General features: G+C 43.2%; 1 protein-coding gene across 1 annotated transcript; it reads left to right on the top strand.

The window, feature by feature from the left end:
- The first annotated feature begins 829 nt into the window (after positions 1 to 829).
- On the top strand, positions 830 to 18,398 carry PLEKHS1 (pleckstrin homology domain containing S1). The gene is made up of 14 exons (XM_040607481.1): positions 830 to 964; positions 2,211 to 2,302; positions 2,408 to 2,514; positions 3,879 to 4,013; positions 5,391 to 5,466; positions 6,143 to 6,250; positions 6,942 to 7,037; positions 10,594 to 10,704; positions 11,709 to 11,824; positions 13,081 to 13,290; positions 13,519 to 13,620; positions 15,048 to 15,183; positions 15,975 to 16,063; positions 17,738 to 18,398. The coding sequence occupies exons 1-13, from the start codon at positions 934 to 936 to the stop codon at positions 16,041 to 16,043; spliced, it is 1,389 nt and encodes a 462-aa protein (XP_040463415.1). The 5' UTR covers positions 830 to 933; the 3' UTR covers positions 16,044 to 16,063; positions 17,738 to 18,398.
- The last annotated feature ends 7,590 nt before the right edge of the window (positions 18,399 to 25,988 follow it).

Below are 25,988 nucleotides of genomic sequence, written 5' to 3'. Positions count from 1 at the left end.
GCTCCATCTCTGTGCTCCTGCACTTACCAAATCCCACAGATTGCTGCCTGCATGTTTGTTAAAGGGTTATTTAACAAAATTTCAGAAAAGTCCATGGAAGTGAACTGATGCATTCTGCCTCCCTGCCAGCCTCTGTTCCCACCTCTGCCACAGCCTGGCTATGCCAGTGACCAGGTTATTTACTTTCTCAGGTTTACAGTGAGATTCCCATTTCCCTGGTTCTCCTGGAGGAGACATTGCAAACATAAGTTGATGTAAATAAAAACATACTCTTTTTACCCGTCTGAAAAATCATAATAGTAATCCACCTCTTAGAAATCTGTGAAGTTTATTTCATCACTTTTTATAAATTTCTCTGAGGGCACTGTATTAAGAATGCTACAAACTTGCAAATTATTATAATTGCCATAATATTACGACTAGGTTGTCTAAACAGATTTTAAATTCTTCAGCCAAAGCTATGTCTGTTTTATACAGGGCTGATCACACTGCTAAGGCAGTGTCAGAAACAGATGGGATGCAATATTCCTGGCTTGTGTCTAATGTAAAGGAAGGAGCAAAATGCAGTTCTGTTGGCAGGTCTCACTACTTCCTAGGCAAATAATCTCTTTGGCCTATATAAATATATATTTTTTAGTATTTATAATGCTATATTATTTAATATAATGTATATTTCATTTTATAAAATATTATTATGCATAATAGTTGCTGGAATAAGTAATAATTATTACATTATCTATATAGTTTGTTATAGATTTTTCTATATTTTATATAGTTTAAACATCACTGTGAAAATAAACACTTGTGAGGTATTTGTTATTTTCTCAGGCAACCATGCATGCAGTGAAATGCTGCTCAGCAGCAAGCAAAGAGAAATGAATTAGCTTCAAGGTTGTTGCTCTGTTTACTATCTGGGTGGAAGAAAAAATCAGGATGGCTTCTACAAGTAAAAAAAATTCTGCAGGTATGAAATTTCATTTGCTAAGATTTGTCGGTAGTAAAGCTGAATCAGGTTTCAATCCATTCTTATCAATATGTGATACCATCCTCTTTGCCCTCCACCTGCCAAAGATTTTGTAGTAAACAACAAGTGAAAAACAGGGGGGAAATAGCATGCTGAAAAATTGGAGATCTCATTGGACTTACTCTACGTGTTAATTCTGTCTTCCTGCTTCCTTCCTTAAAGAATGTCCTAAATGCAGCATTTCCCTTTATAGCAGAATTTTTCTTGTCCCTGACACAGAGGCTGAACTGACATTTGTAAAACAATGTTAAAATCCTAAAAAATTAACTGGGAACTGGAAGATACAGCCCATATCTCCAAGGCACAGATGATTAAGCCGTACCTCCACTGAAGTCAGTTGTAAACGGGATTTCAGACTCAGACATTTCTTGTATCACCACGTTTGGTCATGTTATGTTTCCCAGAACTTATGTATATTCTCTGTTGTCCCTTACTGGAAGATCCAAGGTGAGGTTGACTGTGCTCCTCTCAGTCACTAGATTCTTAAAAAATCTTGATTTCCTATACACGGTTTATAGGTTAAAAAATTGAATGAGATTGCCACTCCTTTCACTGGATGTTAAAGTCCGTTAATACAACTGAGATTTTGATAAGAAATCCGCAGTGATTAGAAAATGTGAATCTTAAACTACAACTGGCCACAGAGTATGCAGGGTCATGAACAAATACATTCAGACATCTTTCCTCCCAGTGTTTTAGCTCATATTTTACCTTTTGTTGTTGTCACATCATGATTCATGGTGTAAGATGATTTAGCTGTGTTTGCAACCTATCCGACTTTTTGTATTGCAAACTGAATGCCATCTAAAATTTCATTAGCGGGCTGTTTACTGTCTGTCAGATCACTAATTGTGAAGGTAAATTTAAGACCAGACTCCAGGAGTTAAATAAGACCAGTTAAATAAGACAGAGGTTTGTGATATCTTCCAAGCCCCCTACATTGTCACTATCATGTGTTTACAGTTTGGGCCAGTTGTCAGCAATAACATTGACATCAGGGAAGCATGGCCTGACCCTATATTGTATAGCCTTGATTTGTGTTTGTCTTCTCTAATTGTAATGTGCTCTGTGGCCATTTAAGCACAGAAACCCAGTGCTCAGCAACAATTTCCAGTTCAAGCAGGTCTTTATATGAGATTAATTGGCAACAAATTAACTAATGGTGCCTTCATTTCTCTTTGATTAGTGAGAACTCAAAATATGTTTTGCGCTGAAGGTGGAGTCTGCAAGCACGGATTCCTCATCAAATCACCACCTCTTCAACTTTTCGGCTCACAGGTACCCTAGCACAGATTAGTCATATTCCAGCAATCACTCAACAAGCAATTGTTATTTCTGCTATCCTGAATTTTAATGAGAAACAAATTGCTTTCTCTTCGGCAGAATTCCTGGAAAAGGCGTTTTTTCATCCTGTCCAAATCCAGCAAGGGCAATTACATCTTGAAGTATCTAAAAGGCCAGAACACAAAAGGCTCCATAGCTGTTGATCAGTATGTAACTCAAATTCATCACCTTTTTATTCTGTCATGTATCAACTCTTAAATGGCCACTGGTTGTACAGACACTTGTTCCTGATTGAGGTTCTTGATCTGAATCACACGGAAGTCCAGTAAAGAGGCCCCTGGGCTTTCGTAGGCTTTGGACGCAACGTACGTGTATGATACATGTAGAAGTAAAGATCCTAAACTGTTTTGATGAAATTTGATACATTTATGTGAGTGATTGTGGTGATGTGGTATCTGCAAACCAGATATCTTGACTCCATGACCCAAAGGCTGTATTCCTGTAGTATAAGGTATTTTATCTCCTGTGAGACAGTGCTATGCATTCACTGATATGAAAGTAAGGATGGCCTGTGCCACTCTTCACTGTGGCGCACAACCTTTCCCACCTTATGGCTCTACAGAGTGCTCTGCCAGTTGCGCAGAGGTCTCCTGGCTTTCACGTAACCCTTTGGGCTGGTGCTGGCTGCCCCACTGCCTCTTACTCCACCAAGAAATTGCTTTGCTTGGCTCGTTTGGGTTGGCCATTTCATTCCTCTCTCTACAGTGCCCACCGCAGCAAGGCTGGGTGTCATTGGCTTTGTACTATGTCACGTAGGGTATGAGATACTTGGAAGGGAAACAGTAAATGTAAAGGGAAATAAAAAGATTTTACCATTCAGACCTGGAGCTTAATACTCCAGGCTTCTGGAATTGTTAGGCATGGAGGTCACTGGACTCACACTGCTGTTGTGCTTCCTCCATTAAAAGGATTTACATTGTGAAGCTTTCAAAAAGATTCCAGCTTGCTCAGTGGTATGTGATGATACATTATTACCATCATTATCATTACTACTATTTTTACTAATTTAACTTCTTGGAAGTTAATGGAAATAGTGCTTCTATTTAAGTATCCATTAAGAGTACTACTTGTCTGTTCCTCTTCCCCTCCATTAAAACATTGTTAATATACAATTAGTTTCAAATCAAATGTATTGTTCTGTAGTGGTTAAAAAACTTCTGTCAGGAATTTTTAATACTATCATTCCTTTTCAGGGTTCTGTATTAGATCAACAGCCCCTTTTTTCAGAAATGAGGATCCAAAATCTGGACACGAGTATTTGCAAACATTTATTTTAGTATTTTGCTTGCAAGTTTTCTTCATTGAAAGACCATCTATTTTGAATGTGTGCACTTATTTTCTTGAGAATTTTTTCTATAGTAAAATTTTTATATCTTCCCCTGCAGATCTCATCATGTGCTATGCTTAGAGTAAAATACACGCGTACACACATGTATGTATGTGTATGTGTGTGGTTTTGTATTTATGTATGTATAGTTATATAGAATGTTTCATATGTTTATCTTAACAGAATCATTAATATTGAAGTTGGCATAAGCAATTCTGAAATTATGGAAATGGTGAGGAAGATGTTTAAATGCCTTCCTGAACAGGTGATGTCCATCAGTACTGGAAACAGATGTTACTACCTCATTGGGAGCAGCAGGTAGGCATAGAAAGATGTGCAAATGCAATCTGACATTACAGTTCAGCTGTCACCCTAAGCCACTGTCACACTAAGCCGCTGCCCCAGGGCAAGGTCCTGCTCTTTCACAGCTGCTCCCATCCCTTCCTGTGTCTCAGCTACTGATTGCACAGTTCTGAGATGAAATGATTCAGCTGGTTGATTCAATGGAAAAATGCTCTTTTCTATGTCATTTTTCCCCATGGCTGGGTTAATTTTTAGCTGGTTCAGACAGGTGAGCTAACTTACCCTGCAGCCACACTGTTACAACATCCAACATGTGGAAGCAGTGGGAGCACACAGCTGGGAGCGGGGATGGCAGCAGCAGTGTATCAGTGTGGGAGTGCCATGTCAGACTGTGCTGGTTAAGGGTCAAGGAAGGGCAGAGAGCTTTGTCTTCTCCCCAAACTGCTCCTGGGAGTTTGGGAAGCTTCTGCTACTTATAGATAAATCACAGGAAATAATCTCGCCCTGGAAAGTAGTTTGTTAATCAAGGGAAGCAGATTGAAAGGGAAAACTCCCCCAAGGGAAAAAAGATCCCAAAAGGAATGACTGGGGCCTCTCCTGCAGCAGGGTGGTGCGCTCCCTGCTTTCCCAGGCTGCAATCCAGTCCTCAGCGAGGGCAGAAACTGCTGCTGTCAAGGTGATCAGCCAAAGCTCGGTTAGGTGAGGGAGGACATTTGGCACAGGGCTCCTCTGCTGCTGCTTCCCAGCATCTCCTCTTCAGTTTCCCAGCCACAAGTGTGTCACGAGTTTTTCTGCCTCAGTGCAGAAGAGCAGCTGATGTGTGAAATGCTGATAAGCGCAGAAGAAAAACACATACCTGTGTATTACTTGAGCATGCCACCCCACATCTTCCCCCCAGGCACTGCTTTCACAGCCCGTGCTTGGTGGGAAGCATTCCAGAATTAATCCAACTAAATCCACCACAAGATTGGAACAGGGCTTCAGGGGTCTGTTCATGGCATGTTTCTTGTAGAAACTCACCCAAATGCATTCCCAAGCCTTGTTAGCTGTGTTTATGGCAGGACTCAGCAGAGGAGCATTACACATGGAAAATGAAGCAGAAAGCACAGTCTTCCCTCTCCATCTCTCTCCCTCTCCGCATCCCTTGCATGTGCACACACAGCCCCCAGTACCTGCCTTTTGGCTCCCAGTCCTGGGCTGCACCTCTGAGGTCAAACTTGCCACCTGGCTATGGCCACCCAAGAACTCTCTCTTGAAAGGAACGTGCAGATTTTCTTCATTGATTTCAGGAAGCATTATTTTGGGCCCCGTAGGAAGAAGTGGGTAGGCAAATGCGTTTTCCTTGTGTTTTACCTGTGAGTAAGTTTTCATTTCTGTTGTTCCAACCTGCAGGCAGGAAACAGAGGACTGGGTCTCTGCGATATCTTCAGTCTGCAGGGAGACCAAAAGAGGTGGATGCTGCCCTCAGGTAATGTGTTACTGCACTTGATTTTAGAAAGAAAGAAGTCTGTACTTCCATTAGAAACCTGTGCAGAGGAATTTTGCTGGTTTTGGCCTTGCAAGTTGGCTCTTGTCTTGGTTAATCAGAAATTCATTTTCCATATAAATCCTGTACTCTGGCTTTACGCATTAAGCGGCATTGCACAGTCTCTGTGCTGGGGTTGAATTTACATTGCAGGAATCTCTTTGAAGAGTAAGCCACATTATTTATATAAAGTAGGACGTGATTGACATTATGCTGCAATCAGTTGCACCTTGGATGCATCAGAATGAAAACTTGTGTGTTATTCTTACTGTGTGCTTTTTGGTTATATTTGTGGGCTGTTTTACACACCAATCTACATCCAGTCTGTCAGAGTTAGGAACCAGCTGAAGGTCCTGTTAGTTCAAGCTCAGTCCCAAGTTTCTGCCCCTTGTCAGCCAGGCACACCTGCTCGTTCACACTCAGCATTAAGCTACTTACATCCCTGCAGCTTCCAGTCAGCTCAAAGTGCAAGCAGGGAAAATTTAAGTCTCCCTGGAAAATGCCATGTCAACAGCCTCTCTGAGCCATTAGAAGTAAAATTTGGACTAGTGGGATGCACTGGTATATTGTAGCCCATGCCCATCGCATGCCTATCTTCTTACACTGTGGTTGTTTCTAGATCCAAGATCTTCCAAATAGAGAATTCAGAAGCCGGCCCTCCTCGTTGCCACTATCATTGAATTCTATAGCTACGACTGGTTTCCTGGACAGGCAAAGCTACCAGAAGGTAAACAGATTAACCATTCTTAGTAACAAGTTTGCTCTTAGAGGTGACTGTGAAATGTGATTTGTGTAGTTGCTTTTTTGCATCAAAAGTTCTTCAGAGCTTGTGTGGTGGGTGCCTGGGTGGTCTGTCCTGCTCTCTGGTGGGGGTCCTGAGCAGGACCTGTGTGATAATATCAGAGAGTTCCCACAAAGGAAATGAGGAGCATCTGCATGTAAGTAAAGGCAAGTGTAGATGGCAATGAGAAATTAAATTAATTGGCTGTCTCAACTGACCAGCAAAGATTAGGGGGCATAAAGTAAGCCCCTAAAGAGTCACTTTGACATGCCTTGGTAAAGTCATCACAAAAACAATGTGGTGATTGTTTTGGCAACTGCTGGCCATATTCTTCTGGTTTTGTGATTGTGCTTTTCTTTGTCTCTCTCTTCAGGCTGTAAAGCTTAGAGGGGAATTCAGGTCTTCCTCTGTGCCTTTCAGATCTTCCCCCTCAATATTTAAATAGAAAGGAAGGGAAACATTGCTGCTGTCCCAAAGCAACTGCAGTCCCCTGGTGACAGGCTGAATAGCAGCCAAGGAATTGGAGGTTTTCTCTCTTCACAAAGCTGCATGCAGGTGGCCTGGTAGAGGAAGCTGAGTGCAGGTGAAGCACCTCCAGTGTATTTCCAGAGGAGTCAACATTTTCTGTTATATACAGGAGAACGGTTCCTCAGAAGAGAAGAACAGGCCTAATTCAGATCCTGGCTCTCATCAGGCTCAGTGCGAGTCACCAAGAGGAGTTCTTCCAAGCCTGGTAAGCAGAACAAATCAAACAGCACTTGACTTGTTCAGTCTGCAGAAGTGACTGTTGGCTCTTACCTCACCTGAGTGTCTCTACTTGTAGATTACCCACCTGCTTTCCCAGCACATTAAACTGGTTTTCACTATGAAGTTTCCTATAAATATTTAGTCTGTTGCTTGTTTAGCGCTGAAAATAACCTTTTAAGAACTTGCTTGAGATACCCTTTGTTTACTTTGCTTCTTGGAGGCAGATCCTCAGTTTCTGTGTAGCAATTGCAACTTGTGGCAGCTCTCACAAACTTGATTAAGAAAACTCTGAAGTGGCACTGGTTGAGGTTTTTCTCCTCCCACCACATTTCTCAGCTGTGCCACAGAAACCTAAACGGTTTCTTACTGCAGCCTCTGCCAGTAGTGATCGAATCAATGTAACTGGACTACAGAACAAGGGCTTGTTAAATTGAAGCACACTGTCCTGTCAGCACAAATGTAACTTCAAGTAATTTAACCTTCCTATCTGGCAGCAATGATTTTAGAAGGTACAGCGATGAATGTTATCATGTGTTATTGGATATAAGTTCTGTCTTGTGTTCCCTGAACAAATACCTGCAGCATTTTCAGGTGGTTTTCACCCATCATCTGCCATAGATTTCTGCCTTTGCAGCAGAGTCAACAGAACAGAAAACACAACCAAGGCTGTACAACACCAGTATGCAGTTTGGCAGCTGAATTTAAACTCATCTTTATTGGCACTTTATGCACTGGACTATGATCTGGAGTGACTGAGATACAGGGAAAAGAATCTGTTCTGCTACCATAGTTAACAGGATGGTAAATCACCTGCTGCAGTCACCATCCATGTATATAGGCTGGCAGTAAATATGAGATAATACAGCTAAATTTAGTGGAAAGAAGTGAAAATAGTTGAAATTACATTGCAATGCCATGGACAGTGAGCACAGCTCAGCTGATGCACAGTACTTTATGAAGCTGCAATAATTCAATTGTGAGTCTGAACTCTGAAATGCATTGAGTTAACCCTTAGTCTGATTTTAACTGGTGCTGCTCTGGATGCATACCAAGGCTGCCTTTCTGTCTTTCTTCTGCATGACTTTTCTGTCTCATTCATTAATTATTATCATACTTATGATGCCTCAGAGAACATGTCTTATATACAGCTGTTTGAACTAGGATAGACTGAAAAGGAGGGTTAAAAGATAAGGAATTTGGATTTTACCTTTTTAGCCTGAAACAGAGGGAATAGCACGAAGCTCATATTTCTGTTTCAGCATGTGTGAAAATAAGTAACCTTCCCATACAGCTAACAAGAAACAAAAATGTTTGTTCGTTTGATAAAAATATTTCACTTGCTTCATAAGTTTAGCATCTGCTATCATCTCCAGATCTATTTTCTGCTCAGTGATGTCTAGACAGCTGACTTCCAGATTAATCCCTTGTATTTACTTCCTTTCAGAAGTATGACTCCACATTTCTAGGATCTGATTCATTTTGCTTTTTATCAGTGGTTCCCTCATCCAGGCCCAGATTGTGAAAACTCTTTGCTCAGTAGCCATTACTCATGCAAACAGGCACCTTAATGTCAGTTGAGTCTAGTCACGCAGGCAGGGACCCTTGGAGAGGTCTAGGGACCTGGCTTCCTTTCAACCCACGTTTTGAAACTACCAAACCCCATCTGACTCAGCAATTCAGTATCAATTGTTTTGATACACAGCTTTCAATATCTGAAATACATCAAAATGAGGAGCCCTGGCTTGCATCACCCTGTACTGCGCATGACTGTATTGCAGGCACCTAGGCATCCTTGTCAGGATCTGTTAGACACGCCTGATTTTTTGAAAGAGATGTTCCTCTGTCCGAGAGCAACACAAAACTTTCCCTAAGGAGCCTGTGACTAACACTTAACTCAGTTGTTCTCCAGGTATCATTTCCATCTTGTGCTATGTCGGTTTTCTCCACAGTCTCTATCTGGTGTAAATCCACATCATGGTTCAACAGAGGCTCAAAGTACTTGTTTAGCTGCGCAATTGAGAATACCTGCACACTGAGGTTAACTGCACTTCTCTGGTGGCAATGCACCTGGAGGAACAGAGATGTCAGCACACTGCTTTAGGGAAACACAGAGCTGCTGCAGCTTAACTTTCTCCTTCCTGTTGTCTCTATAATCTGGGATGGTACCAAGGAGAAACACTATGCGTTTGGCAAAAGGTAGCCACTGTCAGTGATTGAAGGCTCAGTTTTGGAAACTGATGAGTACTGTCTGCATTCTGAGGTTTCCTAGGAGTTGGAGGATCACAAGACTTCATAAAATCACCTCCTCTTCCCCTTTCTCCCCAAGTGTTTACCTGTTTGATTGATCCAAAGCCTCTGAAAAGTCACTAGGAAATTTGTTCATGACTTTAGATGATGACCACAGAGCCAGTCTCGTTCCTGCTGTGGTTTTGTTATACCCTTCTTGAAGGACCATTTGCAGGTTCTTCTTTGTTCTGACTCCTACTGCACGAGTTGCTTTTTATGTCATTGATACCAACACGGAACAAAAATACATTCATCATATTTAATTTCTATTCAATGCCAGTTTCTTCTCTTTACATGTGAGAGTGTAATTAATTTAATTTACTTTACCTTGAAAACAGTAATATATTCAGTGGCATATTTAGCAATTATTAAAATTATCACCATGGAAACCAAGGATGTAAGTGGAGAGAGAAAAAATGGTTGCATCACAAACATGGCATGGAGAATTGCATTGGGAGGCAGTTAAATACTCATTACCATACTCTTCACTATAGTGAAGTCAACAAGAAGAAAGAAAAATAAATAATTTGTCTTTGTGAGTTAGAAAGGTAAACTTGGTGGAGGGATTAATTTCTCCTTGATTTACCAAATTGCCACAAACTTAGTATTTCAAATATTTACGAAGGCAGAATATCACTCACGACACAAAGGATTCAGTGTCAGATCTCCAGTCCTCCAGGGTATGTTCTAGCTCATGGAGAAGTAAGAGATAACAGACTTCTCATAAGTCAGGGAAGTCTCATTCATTCTTTACCTGATAGTAGTTAAAAGGTGCTTAAAGAGGACAAGTATATCCTGATCCACTTCCAGATTTCCTACAGATTTTTTTCCTACTGTAGGGACTTTAGAACTGAATGCAAATAAAAAATCTTTTCCACACAAGTGACCCTAAATGCATGCAGATTAATACATGAAGTGTTTAACCCACTTGATTTTTAAACAAAATAACGGGTTGTGAACATGCAATCAGTTGCAGCTGCCTGATTGCCACAAATGCACCTATGAGAAGTACAAATGCCAGTGGCCAGTTTTGCCCATGGGCAGTAGATCTCAAAAATACAAGAAGCAGCACAAATAAAGAAACCCTGTTTCTAAAACAGGCTGGCTCCGAGTATATCTCACTTCAAGGAGAAACATCTTCCCATGTTTTCTGTGGATATTTCCTGATTCTATTACTTCTCCATGAAAATGGAAAAATATGCGTTAAACAATCTGTATAACTGAACCTGTTAAATACAAATCCATTCTTTTAACAGGATAAAAATCTGGCAAAGAGTGAGGAAAATCTGCTTTCGTCAGATACAGATGAAGACATCAAAAAGGACGAAGAAGATTATTACCAAACTCCCATCAGTATTTTAGCAAAGGTAGTTCATCAGTTGTTTTCTTAACAACCAGTTCATCAGCTGGTTTGTTAACAGCTCCAAGGAGACAGGAGACAGGCATTTAACGAGCCAAAGAGGAACTGGTATGAGGAACCACTAGTACCTTGCAAAAGAAATACATAGATAAAGCAGTAGGTAATAGAGCTTTCATTTGTGCAAGAAAAAATACACTAGAGTCATTCAAAGGATCATTCTGGTAGAAAGTAGCATTTTGACAAAAACATTGCTGATTTTGTTTAAATTCCCCAAATTGACTGTTTCATTGTAAATGGCTTTTGCCTGTAGTATAACAAGGGTTTGGGTTTTTTTCGAAAGTGAAAACTTTATTTAGAAAATGTAACAGTACATTATTTTTATATTTTTTAAAATGTAAATCTGTTGAAGCATCAGTAAGCTGCATAAAAGAAGTCAGTACTTTAAAAACACTGTGAAACATTTTGATATCTACATTTCACTGTGAAATAAGGGAGAAGGAGGAATCATGCCAGTAATTTTAAACAAATTTTGACAACTAGTTTGGGAAACTGATTTCTCTAGGCTTCCCATTATATTAGTGCCCAGGAGAGGCTAAGTGGTCAGTCTTCTGCAGAAGTCACAGCCTCTCTCCCAAGACTGTACAGCTAACTGAAGGACATTAACAGTATGATTTTGTCATAGAATCTAAGTGCTTTAAATTAAGCACACCCAAAGTACAAGATTGTTTTTTCAACCTGCTTAAATTAAAATGTAACAGAATTGTTGTAGTAGTACTTTAGAATATAGCTGGTTATCTCCCGGTCCGAAAGGGTCAATAATACCAGACAGTTAACTTGTAAGTTCTGCCCACCTTTCTAGCTCACGTTTCTGGGAATTGACTTAATTGGGGAAAGCCACGCTATTTTAGCCAATGTGTAAACAGCATGAGCACTGAACAAAATAAGGAAATTAAGATATTTTCTGTAGGCAGAACAATGATATTAACTTATGTTGTTACGTGTTTCCAACAGTGCACTGCTGAAGTATCAAAGCCCGACCCCACAGCTGGGTCTGATGTCCCTGTGCATGAGAAGCCAGTGCAGAAGAACCCAATAAAGGAGAACATTTATATGTCAATGAAATCGCTGTAAGTAACAACTTCATTAAGGTTTTGCAAATTAAAAGTCACATGGTGGTACAGATAGAGCTGTAAATTGTATTTACATAACAATATCTAGAGGCTGCATTTCATTTGAATGAGTCCTCCTTTGGTCTTGGTTCAGAAAGTTCAGAACTCATGGGAATACCAGAGTGAAATTCAAACTTATTGATGTGAAATTTAAACTCACATTGCAAACTCATGCATTTAGACAGGCTCTGACTATAGGATGCAGCACTTCTTGTTCACTCATACTTTTTCTAGGTTATCATGACATAACAGCCCACCACTTTACTCTGATATTGCAGCCAAGCTCCAGCAACCTTTCAGGCAGGTACTCTCCAAGGCAGGCAGCATTATCTAGTGGTTAAAAGAGAAAGAGAGACATGGGACATTAGCTCCCAGCTTTTCCAGGAAGAAGTTATGTGATCCTGAGTAGCTCATCTCCTTCCTCCCATTTCCCCATCCAAAGAACGGGTCTGATGCTGTGTACTTAGAAGGTACAGTATTTTGCACCTCACAGAGAAGGACCTGAACTTGGTGTCACAGTTGTAGTGCCGCAAGGAAACTTTGCAACGTCCACGACGTAGCGCAGTCTCCTGCAGAGGACTGTTCCCACAGGGTTGGCTATGGCCTGCCACCTACAGGCACATAGTGGGAGGCCATTGGAAATGCAGACCCAGAACCAGTTTGTTCCAATAGATTTATTCGAGCTCATCTGTGTCTTTGGGAGCCCCTGGAGGGAATTACTATAAAAACCTCACAAGCCTCTGCCATCTGAATTAAAATGTACCAAGAGCAGCTTTTGCTACTAACCCCAGTCTCGTTTGGGGCGTGGAGGGGAGCTGGCTGCAGGCATTATAAGGCTCACCAAATCAATCTAAAATGAGCTCGAGCACATCTGGGTTATTCTGTGTCCCAGGGGACAGCATTACATCTCTGCAGAAGCTAGTAGAGCCAAGGCCAACAATCTGTACTCAGTTTCTTTGTCAAGGCATTTTGTTAGCTGGAATGCTTTCAGGCTTAATAAATAGTTTTTAAATACTGAAAAGGTTTGTTTTGGGATTTATGGTTCATTTTTAGAAGGTCTGTTTATTTTACTTAGCTGTAATTTTGTCCACTGGATATTCCACAAGAACTTGTTATTCTTTGCTTCACTGATGGCTATTTGATCCGGCTTCAAACACAGCAAGAGCGCCTGGAATGGTCAAACCAGTTCATTTTTTATCACCGTTCCTCTTCAGTAGGTTGCTGGATGAGAGTTGCCAGCTCACATGCAGATGTGATGGACTCCCTTCTCCTCCCAAATGCCAGGACAACTGTGCACGTCCAAGAGACTTGGAAGCAAACAGAAACCTACAATTCCCCGAAAGCAGCACCAGCCAGCAGCCAACCCTCCAGAGAAGGCAAAATTCATTACCACTTTCGGTGGTTCAGTTGTGTATACTGCTCAGGTAAGTGTTCCTTCATTTTCATGGCAGAGAAGACAGATGTGTTGCGGTACTGGTAGAGTGTGCCCAGCCTGCCAGCGTTCATGGAGCATCTGGATGATGCTCTTAGTCATAGGATTTAGTTTTAGGTAGTCCTGTGAGGAGCATGGAGTTGGACTCAGTGATCCTTACAGGTCCCTTCCAACTAGAGATATTCTATGATTCTATGGTCTCTGATGTTCTCCCTCACAGCCAAGTTACAGATGAGACCCATCTGCAGAAGTTGGATATTTTCGTTCCCCAGGCTGATATTGACAGTTACCTAAAACTTACAGAAGCAGCAGGACAAATATGGTAAGTTCTGGATGTCTTGTGATGGTGCCCGTCAGGTGTGAATGAGTGACAGTCAGGTACAGAACTATACAACCACACACATCCATGTGCAGTCTTGGCAGTGCAGAAGAGGGCAAGGTCGGTGTGTGCTAGCGCTTCGGCGATTCCTTTCTGCTCTTTCTGACTCTTCGTGTACTTGAGTTTCTATTTTAACTGCTGTTGGAAAGGGCTATATAGAATTGAGAACCCTCAGCATGCTGAGTAATTAGCGATTAAGTCGCACTCCAGAAGCTGTTCTTCTAATGTTGGTGTAAAATCATCTCATTACTGCTAGTCGCTTTTACCTTTTATTTGGTGAACCATGGCGATGGTGTGTCTTAGAGATATAGTGAGTGGGATGTATCTTGTGATAGGGTAAACAGGGCCTCAAGCTGACTTGAGTTGTATGTGAGCACAAAATTGCCTTTAAATTAATCCCAGCAGTGGTTCAGTGCTAGGAATGAGTGCTAGGCAGAAATTTTCACAAGTAGGTGTTATGGGCACACAGATCCTCTTAGTAGTCCCACTGGAAATTAGTGCTGTCCCTAGACCTTTGATATCAATGACTAGGATAAAGAGGACGGAGCAGGAAAAATGCTCTGTGCATACTCCTGTGCTTCCTGTTGATCCTCCACTGCCACACAGCCCTGAGACTGCTTTTCGCTGCTGCTCTCACATTCACACCGACCAGGTGCACTGTGCGCACCACGAGTCACTTTGTTTCAGCTGCTGCCAGCAAACATTGCAAAAGTGACTGGAAATAGGACCCCACCTCAACAATTGGATCTACACCTAAATTTACAGAGCTTTCTCAGTGGAAATTCATATTGAAAGAACTTGGGACTTGTTCTGTAAGGGAGCAGAGCACCAGGTCTGACTGTCAGGTCAGCTAATCCTAGATAGCTTGTCATCAAGGAGACTATCGGAGACTAGCAGGAAAGATATACTGGAATTTCCATAAGGATCCTATCAGAACAACAGTGGTTCTCTGATCCTTGCAGTTCTAGCATAGATAAACCACATGATAATAAGTGTTCCTTTCATTCTTTTGGGATGACTTCAGAAATCATCTTAGTCAAACATCGAGCTAAAAAATCTACAGTGTGTCTGGCCTGCTAATTTTGGACTGGAATCCCCATCTTTCACTGGTGACCTTGCTAGCACCAGTCTCGCTTGTTAACATGCTGCAATGTCAGAGTCATGTGCTCGTTTAGGAGAACCCATTGGGAGGGATGAAGCAGCTTGGTTTCAGCTAGAACCAGATCAAAATGTTGCAAAGTCGTTCGAGCTGTGTGCTGTTTCCAGAGGGCAGTACCGTCAACACAGTCCTGCTCAGCCCTCGCCGTTCTGCTAGCGCTAGCTGCAGGTCCTGTGTGTTTCCTTCATTCTCTGTCCTCCAAACACCCTAGCGTCTCACAGTGGACTGGGCCTCCCCGACTGGGATGTTTGTTTAGCCACGGAGACCGTATAGTGGCTGTGAATGATTTGCAACCCCAGGACGTGGAGGAGGCTTACTTCTTCATCAGCAGGTCCACAAGAAAGGAGGTAAGCCTGACTAATCTGAAGCTGATAGTCAAATGAATTAAGCCAAATGAGAAAGCAAGTTGTGTTTTGCATTTCAAGTGCCTCCATTCAAACCAGTTTACTCTGGTTTAAGTTTGGCACGAATAACTTCAGTACCAAATAGCTCCTCAGCATCATTCTCATGTAGCATCTCCTATTCCTCAACTATTTGGGGAATGCAAGGTCAGCACTGTTGTGTTTGAGGATTTGACCTCAGAACCCCAAGAGATGCTACTGGACAAGTGTCAGTTCGTTACTTGGTATTTTTTGGCTAAGCCCTGTGAATTGCAAGCTTTAGGATGTAAACAGTTGCCTTCGCTGGATGTGTATTCGCTCATAGCGGTTTTGGGTACTGAGGGCAGAGCCCTATACTCCTACCTCCTAATGGTTATCAAGAGCTATGCATCTCCTTGAGTGATATCACTGTTTTTTGAAGAATGTAGGAGATTTCCAAGTGGTGCCTCAACACCACTGTGACCTATTACTTGTTGATACCTATTTTTCTCTCAGATGGACCCATATTTCAGTATCCATGTTCTCTGACCCATACCTGAACACATTAATTTTTGAATTTTGTTGAGAAAGTTGAGGTCATCAGATATTGTTGCCATCTAAAGAAAAGAAAGCCAGTGTCACCAAGGGAAAAATACTCATCTCTCTTAATAGGACATTTTAATTCATCTAGTTAAAATACCAGTCAGAATGTAGCACAAATGTTGATCAGATATAACAAGCTATTAAAATGTCTCTCTTTTTTTTCTTCTTTTTTTAAGGTGAAACTTAGTGTATGTAGGATTCCACATTCAGATGTCTTCCATGTTAAAGGCTGTTCATGTTCCTGAAAAAAGACATCAATGATTAAGTAAGTGCCAAAGTTCAAGGGAAAAGATCAGGGAGAAGAATGTGATACATAGTGCACTGAGTAATCTTTATCCTCTAGAGCTGCCAGGCATCTTTTATTGCTGAAGTACAAAGAATAGACAACATGGATTTCATTTTCATTTTATGTCCTAATAACTTGTTTTGTTGGCATGTATTTCAGTTGCATGAAAAAAACTGAAGGTCAAATAATTTATGAAAGCTTTGCACTGTGTATACTTCATACTCAGTAGAATACTAGTTCACACCTCTGCACACCTTTTTACACTGAGCTACATTGAATTATACTGAACTACTAATCAGTTAGGGGTGTGGAAACAACCCACGTTTGGAACAAAGCCGTACTTTCACTTGTTTCCTCTTGGCTACACAAAGGCAAAGGCGAGCTGAGAGCTGCAGTGTTAGAAGAGGCTGGTAAATAGTCTTGTATAGTGATGCAGTGGGGCCTCCTTTGGTGTTGTGCCCCTCTTAGGTTACAGCCACAAAAATACATTCAAGGGATGACAGGAGAAAGAGCTGGTGGAGAAGAGGAATATATCTGGAGCACCTGTGGGCTCAGTGGCAGAAAAAATAAGCCCTAAGTGAAGAATGAATGAATGGATTTGGGAGGGAGGAGGGCTGCTCTGTGAAATTGTTACTGCTGAAGACAGCTAGGAAAACTAGAGAGAGAACTGCTGAGAGAGAAACCAGGGACAAAGGCATGTGCACTTGGCTCAGCTGCAAAGTTCACTGGAAGAGTTTTGATGTTACAGAGTGCTGCCAGTACCGGGTGTCACTGGTACTGCAGCATCTTCAGGGCAAATGTTCATTTGTTTCCCAAACAAGGACTCTTCCCATAAATATTTATTTTTTAATATGTCTTGATTCCATTCTATCATAGAAATATGACTAATTTTCAGCTAACTTTGCACCAAAAGTTGTTGGTTCTTGGTAGGGAACTGCCTGCAGGGGTGCCTGTACTGGGTGCCAAAAGGGAGTTCTGTCCTGTACGCGGTGTGATGTGGCGTGTATGCAGAACACATACCTATTCTGTATGTGGAGAGATACACACTTGTATACAGGGGCTTGTGTTTGTATGTGGGTGGATTTACATACATATATATTGCTTTAAGATAGATTGTATTGATACAATGATGAGGCAACAAACTGAAACACTGTTTTTGTGCACAGATAACTTTATCTTGTCAGATACAACCAAAATAACTACTGGGTTTAGCAGGCATAGGATTATTGATATTAAGAGGTTTACAGAAGCTTTGATTTAAGGTGGATTTGGCCCAAAGCTGGTATTTGTCCAGCTTCCAATGTCAGATACTACAATAAGAAAATACAATCCCTAAAATAAGGTTGGTGCCACTTACTCCAGTAGTAAATTTAACAAATGTGAGTTGTAGACTTCCTTTAAAACCCAGTCTGGACTTTAAAAAAAATAATTATATAATTTTATTTAGCCAAAGATGAAAACAGCACCAGTAACTCAAAACAAAAAAACACAAATATTTATACCATCTATTCAGACTCTGCTCCTAGTCAAAATATTAATTTCCAGATTTAATGTTTCCACAGCCTGTCGCTTTTGCTTTTGAGGTAAGAGTGTTTGGGACATGCTTATTTCTTAAAGTGGGAAAGGATTCACTTCTTAATATTTCTGTTTCAGTGTCGTTCAAAGGCCTGTTTGTGCTGAATTCTGCGTAAAGACAGAGGGAAAACCCAGTTCTGGAACTACAGAGGCTGAAAACGGAAGAAAAGACATTCCTGGGGAGCTCTCCTCCAAAGCTTCTATGGGACTCCTTTGACCACGACAAATGCATTTCTGCCCGAGCAGTCTGTGAGGGACAGGATGGCCAGCCATCACCACACAGGGCTTCTTCCAGCTCTGTACCTCCATCAGTGTGCTAGGACAGCCCTCTGGGCCTGAATCTGAAAATCACAGATAATCTAGTTCAAGCCTATCCACTGAGGATGTCACCCTTGGCCTTTCCTGCCCAAGGTTTGCCTAAGGTTTTCTGAACTTTAGAAAAGGAAAGGCCAGACCTTCCTGTGTTCCAAGACTTGTTCTGTCTGGATAATTAGGAAGCTTTTTTTCTAACATATATATCCTAGATGGCGTGTTTTTTCTTGCTCTGTTTTCACTTAGCATGGGATTTTCGTTGTCTCCAGAGAAATCTTCGTTCTGGAAGGTGTTTTTTCTGCCTGTTCTCCTGTCTCTCTCTCTCTCTTTTTTTTTTTTTCAGACCAAACATCCTGCCTTCTTTCAACATTTTTTTTCAAATATTTCCTGAAAGTGATCACATGTCACTGAACTGCGAGCAAATACCTTGTGCTTCCAGTTATGGGTGAAAAAAGGAGGTGAGGCAGCCATGAAGAAACTTCCTGGAACTTCATAGAGAAACATTTCCAAAAAGCGAAGATGCTGTGATCCATAGGTGGTGGTGGGAGGAGGGCTGCCACTCTGGAACCTGCATGCAGCATCGCTGCTGAAGCAGATGTTGAGCAATGCATGCTGCACCCCTCTGCCATCAAAGAATGTCACTTGTGGAGAAAAATAGGATTTTGGTAGATATAGCATGAACAGGATAATTCCAGTATATTTCAGAAAAACGGGGCATCACTTCTGTACTTCAGTAAACAGTCACTGATGTGTTACCCCACAACTGACCATTATGTCAATTTGCACAATGATAAATGCAGATAATTAATGTCAGATATGGGCTAATTCATAACACTTACTAGAGATACAGTATGGAAACGACGTCGGTACAGTAAATTCTGGTAAGGTGTGTGAAGCTGTCTGCCTACATATGATTAATAAATGCATTAACACTTTACAATACATTGTGTTCTGTGAATACCTCACTTTCTCCTGACACAGCCCCTCCTCATCCCCCAAAGACTCCCAGTAACCTTCGGCTGAGTCACCAAACAGCCCTTTTAAAAAAAAGCTACCCTTAAAAAACAAGATCAACACAGAATACTCATTTTGTAACATTTTTCCCAATGAGAATTTTACCTTTCTTCAAATGAGCAAATTCCACTAATCTCTGGGCTGCTTCTAGAAGCGCCAGCGAAGGGAAATGCCTACATGCATGGAATTACCCAGTGCTCACTTGTAGTCCTGGAAGACCTGAAAGGGATGTCTTTAAACCTGTGCCATCTGAGGGGTAACTGGTAACTTTTTAGATCACCTATAGGCATTGTAAGTATGTCTTGTAAGCACACACTCACAAAGAAATAGCAATTTAGTAGCTTCTTGTTGCAGCATGCTCCGTGGTGTCAAAATCTTTCCTTAGCTGGTCTCCAGGTAAGTTTTGGGCTATGGAGGGCTCCTGACGCAGATGTTTAAATTGACATGAGGTGAAATATAGTGAATCCACAGACTAGTGAATCTACGTAAAACAGCTGGAGGAAGGCTGCAGATCCTGAAACCTTTTTGCACGACTGACCCCATGAAGTAATGGGCTTGGAAGCAGGGGCCAATGCTGGCTGCAACACATGCCAATTTGAATTGCTCAGCATCTGCAAACTGGGGGCACAGGAGACACAAAACAACAGACTATGTAATTAACATAATAGCTAACAACTAACATGCTCCTCACTCTTTTCTTTCCTGTTATTGAATACAGTCAGTGCCTGTAGGTTGTCTCCCTGGGTGTTCATTCACGGCACATCCCCATGCTGCACTCACCCTGTGGCTGCTGATTTCCCCCCCTGAATTCCCAAATACAAATCATACTCTTTCTACCAGTCTGGTACCCTTCTCCAGCAGGATAATGGCAACTGTCGAGGAGAAAAGCAAGTTCCAGAACAGAGAGAAAGTAATGGTAAGAGAAATGTCCAAATTAGCATGAGGTTATTGAAGTCAAGAAAAAATAAGAAGCCCGTTGTGCAGCAAGCACAAACCAGACCACGCAGCACCCCACGCTTCCTCTCAAGGGCAACACTACCAAGAACCGGGGCAGGAGCCATACGCTGATCAAGGAAACACAAGTCCTGCAGGAGGCTGAATCCAGCCAGGAAAGGTTGGTTATCTGTGCTGCCTGCATCCATCCTGAACTGAGCCAGAGACAAGCTCTGCGTACCGCAGCGTCTGGCTGCAACGTGTTCAGGGTCCCTCCAACCTGCGTTACCCCACCAGACGGGCTTCAGCACGGCTGGGCTTTCAGCAAGTGGAGCCAGTAGAGGAATGGCTGCAGTAAAGGAGAGCAATGTCCCCTTGCACGCCAGGGAGAGAGGAGATCACTGGTGAGCTGAGGATACCAGGTGCTTAATCTTTGCCCCAAGATTTCCAGTGACCTCAGGAGAACCATTTCCTTGCACATATTAAGTAAAATTTAAGAAGTGATTTCAGACACATCGGCATCATGCTATCTCTTACCATAAATGCCATCTCCAGCATCACATTCAATACTATGAGTTGCTTTCCCTCCCGGAACATCTGCTGGAAACACCTCCATCGGAGCTGTACTCTACAGGTGTGGGAGTTCATTCTTCAGTGCCCCGTGCTGTGGAGAGATGCTGATGCGCCCATTCGGTGCTAAAGGAGAAACTCTCCTTAATACCCTGCAAAAACATGGCTTGCCCTCAGCCACCTCATATAGCACTGCTGGGAGCGAACATCAGATGATGCTCCCAATTCCCTGCAGGGAACTGGCTCACACCGTCTGTGTGCTGCTCACAGAGAGCTGCACCCAGCAGGGTCTATGGAGATTTTCCCAGTCAAAAGAGTTCATCCAGTACTTCAGGTATGTACTTACCAGGGTACTTCCTTGCTTGGTGCTCCTTTGTCAACACAGGAGTCGGAACGAGAGCGTGCTGAATCCTCAGCAGAAAGTCTTAACCACAGGACCATCTACTATCGAGTTTGGGGAGCTGACAATATAATCAGAGATGCACTGAGGGCTTTTTTGGTTTGTTTCCCAGGGATGAACAGCTGTCACATGTACGTGCCTCACCACAGCCAGCTGCTTCCCTCCTGAGGGCTGGCCAGCAGGTCACTGTGAAGAACTTGGAGCATGCTGGGCAGTTCCTAGAAATGCCACTGGAATTTCAAATGTTCCTTTTGGCCCCTTATCGCTTTCTAATTTATTGCATCACTTAAAGAAAAGGAGAGGCCAGCCAAGAGGCTGATGCAAATCTTTCTTTCAGCAAAAACACCTTAAGAGAAACCACAGCTCTGCACTGCAGCAGCGAGGATGCCCAGCCACCAGGAGCCCTCTCCTTGCTGCTAACAGCTGCTCCGTGACTCACCCATCCCAATTCCATCTTACAGCAGGACCAGCCCTTCGGGGGCACCAAGCCACGGTGGTGGCAGCAGGACTGGACTTGCAGCAGCGAGTGTCTGGCCACATTTCTGTTTTCCATCCTGGGGCACCTGGGTCAATATTTGTCTGAGAACTTTCTTTTACACCCAGTAGTGAAGGGTGAAGAAGTTAACCAGTCAGTGGGAGTGCCAAGACGACGGCTATCGGTGGTGCTAATCTTGTGTTTTAAACACTGAATGTTGGCTGTTATCATCATTCAAGAGTTGATCCAGAGCCCTAGTTGCAGCCTGCCAGCCCAGGGGTCTCTTGTCCAAAGAACTCAACACCTCTGCCACCAAAGCAAGCCAACCCTCTGCATGGAGCCAGAGCTTAGGTCTGCAGGGTCTCCTTAGACTCCTCTTCCCAGTTTGGTGCAGTTCTTCCATTATAACGAGGAAATGGGGTTGACAAAGCTGGTTGGTGAAAGGGAAATAAGAGCGAAGAGCAAAGTCCAGCAAGGGGTTCCCAGGTGGCCAGAGAGCAGAGCCACCTGCAAGCCTGCTCCACATCCGACACTTCCAGCGACAGAGGCCATCAACGCTGATCGTGCCAGACAAACTGCTGTGGCACAGTACAGTTGAATCCCGGGCAGTGCGGTGGGATAATTACATGATTTGTGATTGTAGGCTGAAAATCTCGGACAGCTGCTGCCCAGAACACTAAAGGATGCTGCTGCCTCTTTCAGCAGTGTTAAGAGCTGGATCAACCCAATAGCCAGAGATGAAAACCTCCTTTCCTGGGTACACAGCATCTACCTGGAACCACCACAGTGTGGTGCAGACCTGTCTCCAATGACCCTGGGAACTGGGAAAACGACACACATGCACACAAAAACCCAAACCAAAAACTCAAAGCAAAAAGGATTCTGACCTTTCTCCATGTGGCAGAAGTTCCTTGTAAAAGTGAAATCCCCAAGCCTGTGCTCCAGAAGAGAAAAACAAATCAATCTAAGCCTCCATCTCTTGTAATCTCAGAAGAAAAATGAGACAAGGGGGGAAAATAAGCTTGGAAGAGTTAGAGAATATGCCTTGTCTGCCCTTACTTTTCTGTGAAAAGCATTGAATTATTATTAGTATGCTATGAAACCCATTTGGAAAGGCCTTCCACATATTTGCATTTCTCAGACATGTCCTTTCCCACCTGGAAATGTTGTTCTGGCAGACTGAAAGGATCTTGTACTTTTGCCCAGGATTTCTGGGCACTTGAACATCCCAGATCTGTGCATGGACCAGCTTCAGTGCTCCACGAAGCATCAGTCCCAGTGTGCCTACGCTGCACAGAGAGTCTGCACAGGCACGTGAAAACCAGCAAAGCACCACAGCCGCAGGGTGCGAGCACAGGGGCACATCCACTCACCAGTTCCCGTGCAAATCCTCCGGGCTGGCGTACCCCCATCTGAAATTCCCAGCTCTCCAGTTACTGACACAAGAGGTGCATGTGGTGCCTTGAGCGTTCAGCAGACCATGGGTGTACCTGCAGCAGCAACGCAGCTGGAGCGCTGAGATGGAGAGGACAGCCGATGGCACGCAGCTGGGCTGGCCCAGTGCAGCTGCCACTCTGCTCGCACTGCTGCTGCAACAAGACAGAGGAACAGACCTGTGGCTTTTGCAGTGCAGAATGGACATTAAAATGGCACAAGGGCACCCTCCTGAAACCCGTCCGGCTGACCACAGTGGTTATCACCGAGCTACATCCTTTTTTCTTTTTTTTTTTTTTGTCTCTCAGAGTTTTCCCATTGAATCTGTTTCTGTCGTGGACTTCGCCAACACCCTCCCTGCAGAAGAACTGGGAGAAAGAGCTGTGCTGTGACCACAAAGGTGTTAGAGAAAACCCGGGCTCCTACTGTGCTGCAGAGCTCTCTACCTCTGACGGTCGCTGGGTAGCAGCACACAGAACTGAAATCTCAACTTTACCTCCCTCGATCAGCAATACATCAGCGGGGCAGATTGCCAAGCAAATAACGCAGCTTCAGAAGCAAGAGAAATCTAACCTGTCTTTCTCCTGCTGGGATAAATGCCCCAATCCATCTCCTGTCTAGAACAGGAGCTGAAAAGTGGGTTAGGACCTGCTGCTGGCAGCGCTGCATTCGGGGAGGTCTCTGCTAGGAGCTGACACATGACTGTAGCAAACAGAAAAAATAAATCTTGCCTTTCACAACACAGCTCACCGAAATCATCGCTCTGCACAGAGGAAGGTGGGGGGCAGCTGGGGTGGGTGGGAGGCAGCGGGAGTCAGTAACTGTAGAACCTCAGGGCCAGCCCTGATCTTGCTGAACTCACCTCTGAAGTCACCCTTGTTCACTTTTGTGTCCTTGTGTCACCTTTTCCTCGGGCGCACTGCTGGTACCTTTTTCCTGAGATGGTGACCTTTTTTCCTCTTCCATCCTTATCAACCAATAAAACATACAGAAGGAAAGGTGAATAAAGTTAAATTCCAATGCCAAATAGGCAAGCTTAGAGGTTTTAAAAACTGCTTTATGTAAGTACTTATTGGAAACTGGCACAAACAAGTCACTATCTGCTCTGAGATACCAGAGCAGATGTGACAGAGTGGAAAAGCCTCTTCCCTGCCAAAGTATTTGCTGGCGATTTGATAACAAGGTGCCATTGTACAACAGTGGGTAAAGGTTCAGAGCAGAAAGCATCCAGGCGGTGCAGGGCACTGCCTCGGCGAGCTACAGCTCCTCCACCGCAGGCAGCAGGTAGAGCTGGGTCACATTCGGTGCGAGGGCAGCGAGCTTTGCTGTGCTGCCTTCCTTATCTGCAAACAGGGACAGCCCATCTTGTCCCTCCTTTTGTCAGCAGGCTGTAAGCTCCTTCCAGCTTTCCTGTGCACTTCCAGGGAGAGCATTAAATTCAGCACTCCAAATGTGTACAAATGCACATTCATAACCTGAACCAACAGTGAAACTTAAGTACAAGAGCTCTAATTTTTAGTATTTGTACCGAGAAACTTTCAACGATTCTTCTGGATTTCATTCATCCCTGTCATATTTCCCCCAGATACTAATACTGTGTGTTTTACAAACACTGAGTGTTTTGCAAATACATTTGAGTTGGAAGGGTAGCTATCAAATAAAATTTCAAATTTAATTATTTCATGATAAACCCTAAAGACACAAAGCAGCCTGTGCCCCACCCTTGAAAGAGATGCTCTGATTTGTTTTGATTCTGAAATGAGAAGCAGATACTTTTCTGCAGCTAAGGGAGGGTGGGAAAGTTTGGGCTGCGTTCTCTTGTTCTCAAAACTCACCTGCTATTTGTCCCCCCTACCAAAGAGAACTTGCCAGAAATTATCCAGACACAGAAAACACATCAAGGCAATAACTGCATCTTTACCGGCACATGGTAACAAGTCTCCCACGTGATTCCCCCTAAGCAGTCTTCAAATTCAAAACATGGTCTCAGTAGAAATCAGTCCTGAACTCCTTTAAAGATGTATCTGAAGTCATGCTGGCTTAAAAACAAATTTAAATACCGGTTTACCTTCATAGCCCTTACTAAGCACATATGAGTACAGGGTTGATCAGGTAAGAGAAACGCTTTAACCATCCCAATGGCATCTCAGTTCCTTACTCCACTCCAAGTTACTATCAATCACTATTTCACATCAAGGTTTAATGAAATATCTGGCACCTTGAAGCTCCCTTTAACTGTCTGTATGCTTCTATTCTGCAGTGTCTTCAGACTTGCCTCCCCAGAAGCCTCCTCGGTGGCATCGTGGACCATTGGTGCAGGTAGCTGCCTTCATTTATTGCAGCCCGCCTGAAACCCATTGCCTGAGTCAGCACAGCGAGCAAGCCGCTCTCCTCCTCTCCCCTTTCCCCTCCCCCTCCCCTTTTCAAACAGCGTTGCTTTTAGCTCATTTATCTGCCTATTGGGGCGATATGTAATCAGAGCAGGAGTCCTGATGGGAAATACAAAGTGATTCTTTAGAGTGGTTGGCTTTGAAAACCGTTCTGGGTGTGGATCAAGCAAGTGTTACAGCTGCCCCTTTGGTGTGCTTTGCCTTCTGCCCCGAGTCTGTCAGCACCAGACAAACGGGAAGAGCCTCTGGGACGTTCACAGGCCCATGTTGCTTTAGTAAAATTTGCTGTTGTTTGCATCAGTATGTGGCACATCCCCACACACCGTCCAGGGGACTCTGGTCTAGTCTTTCTATAGTGCGGGAGACCAAACGTCCCCATCTGCTGACTTCGATCCAGTGGCACCTTTGCTGTAGTTAGAGCCACCACTCCAGACCAAAATAACGAATGCTTGCTCTCATGCATCTAGAATGCCAACACTGCCAAAAGACTGAAAAAACAATTCCCTCCATCACAGAAAGTAGAGTCGCTCCCAAAGTCCTCGTCAATCACACCTGCGCAGTAACGCTGGGGTCAGGTTTACAATAGGTCTGTGCTCCCCAAAAGACTTAACGCGCTGCCATCAGAGCCATCCCTTGGAACAACCGAGACAAGGGAAGAGACAAGGTCCTGCTATAAATCTTCCCCCCAAATCCTTTAGTTAAATGGTTTTCCACATCTGCTTATACATCCTCCTAAGCAATCTAATCCTGTTATTGATCATCTTCCTTCACAACAAGAACGAAATTATTCATTTCTTCCTA

This window comes from Falco naumanni, chromosome 9 (assembly GCF_017639655.2).
Source record: "Falco naumanni isolate bFalNau1 chromosome 9, bFalNau1.pat, whole genome shotgun sequence".
Lineage (NCBI taxonomy): Eukaryota > Metazoa > Chordata > Aves > Falconiformes > Falconidae > Falco > Falco naumanni.
The sequence above is the reverse complement of the archived record's forward strand: the minus strand, read 5'-3'. Positions and strand labels throughout refer to the sequence as shown.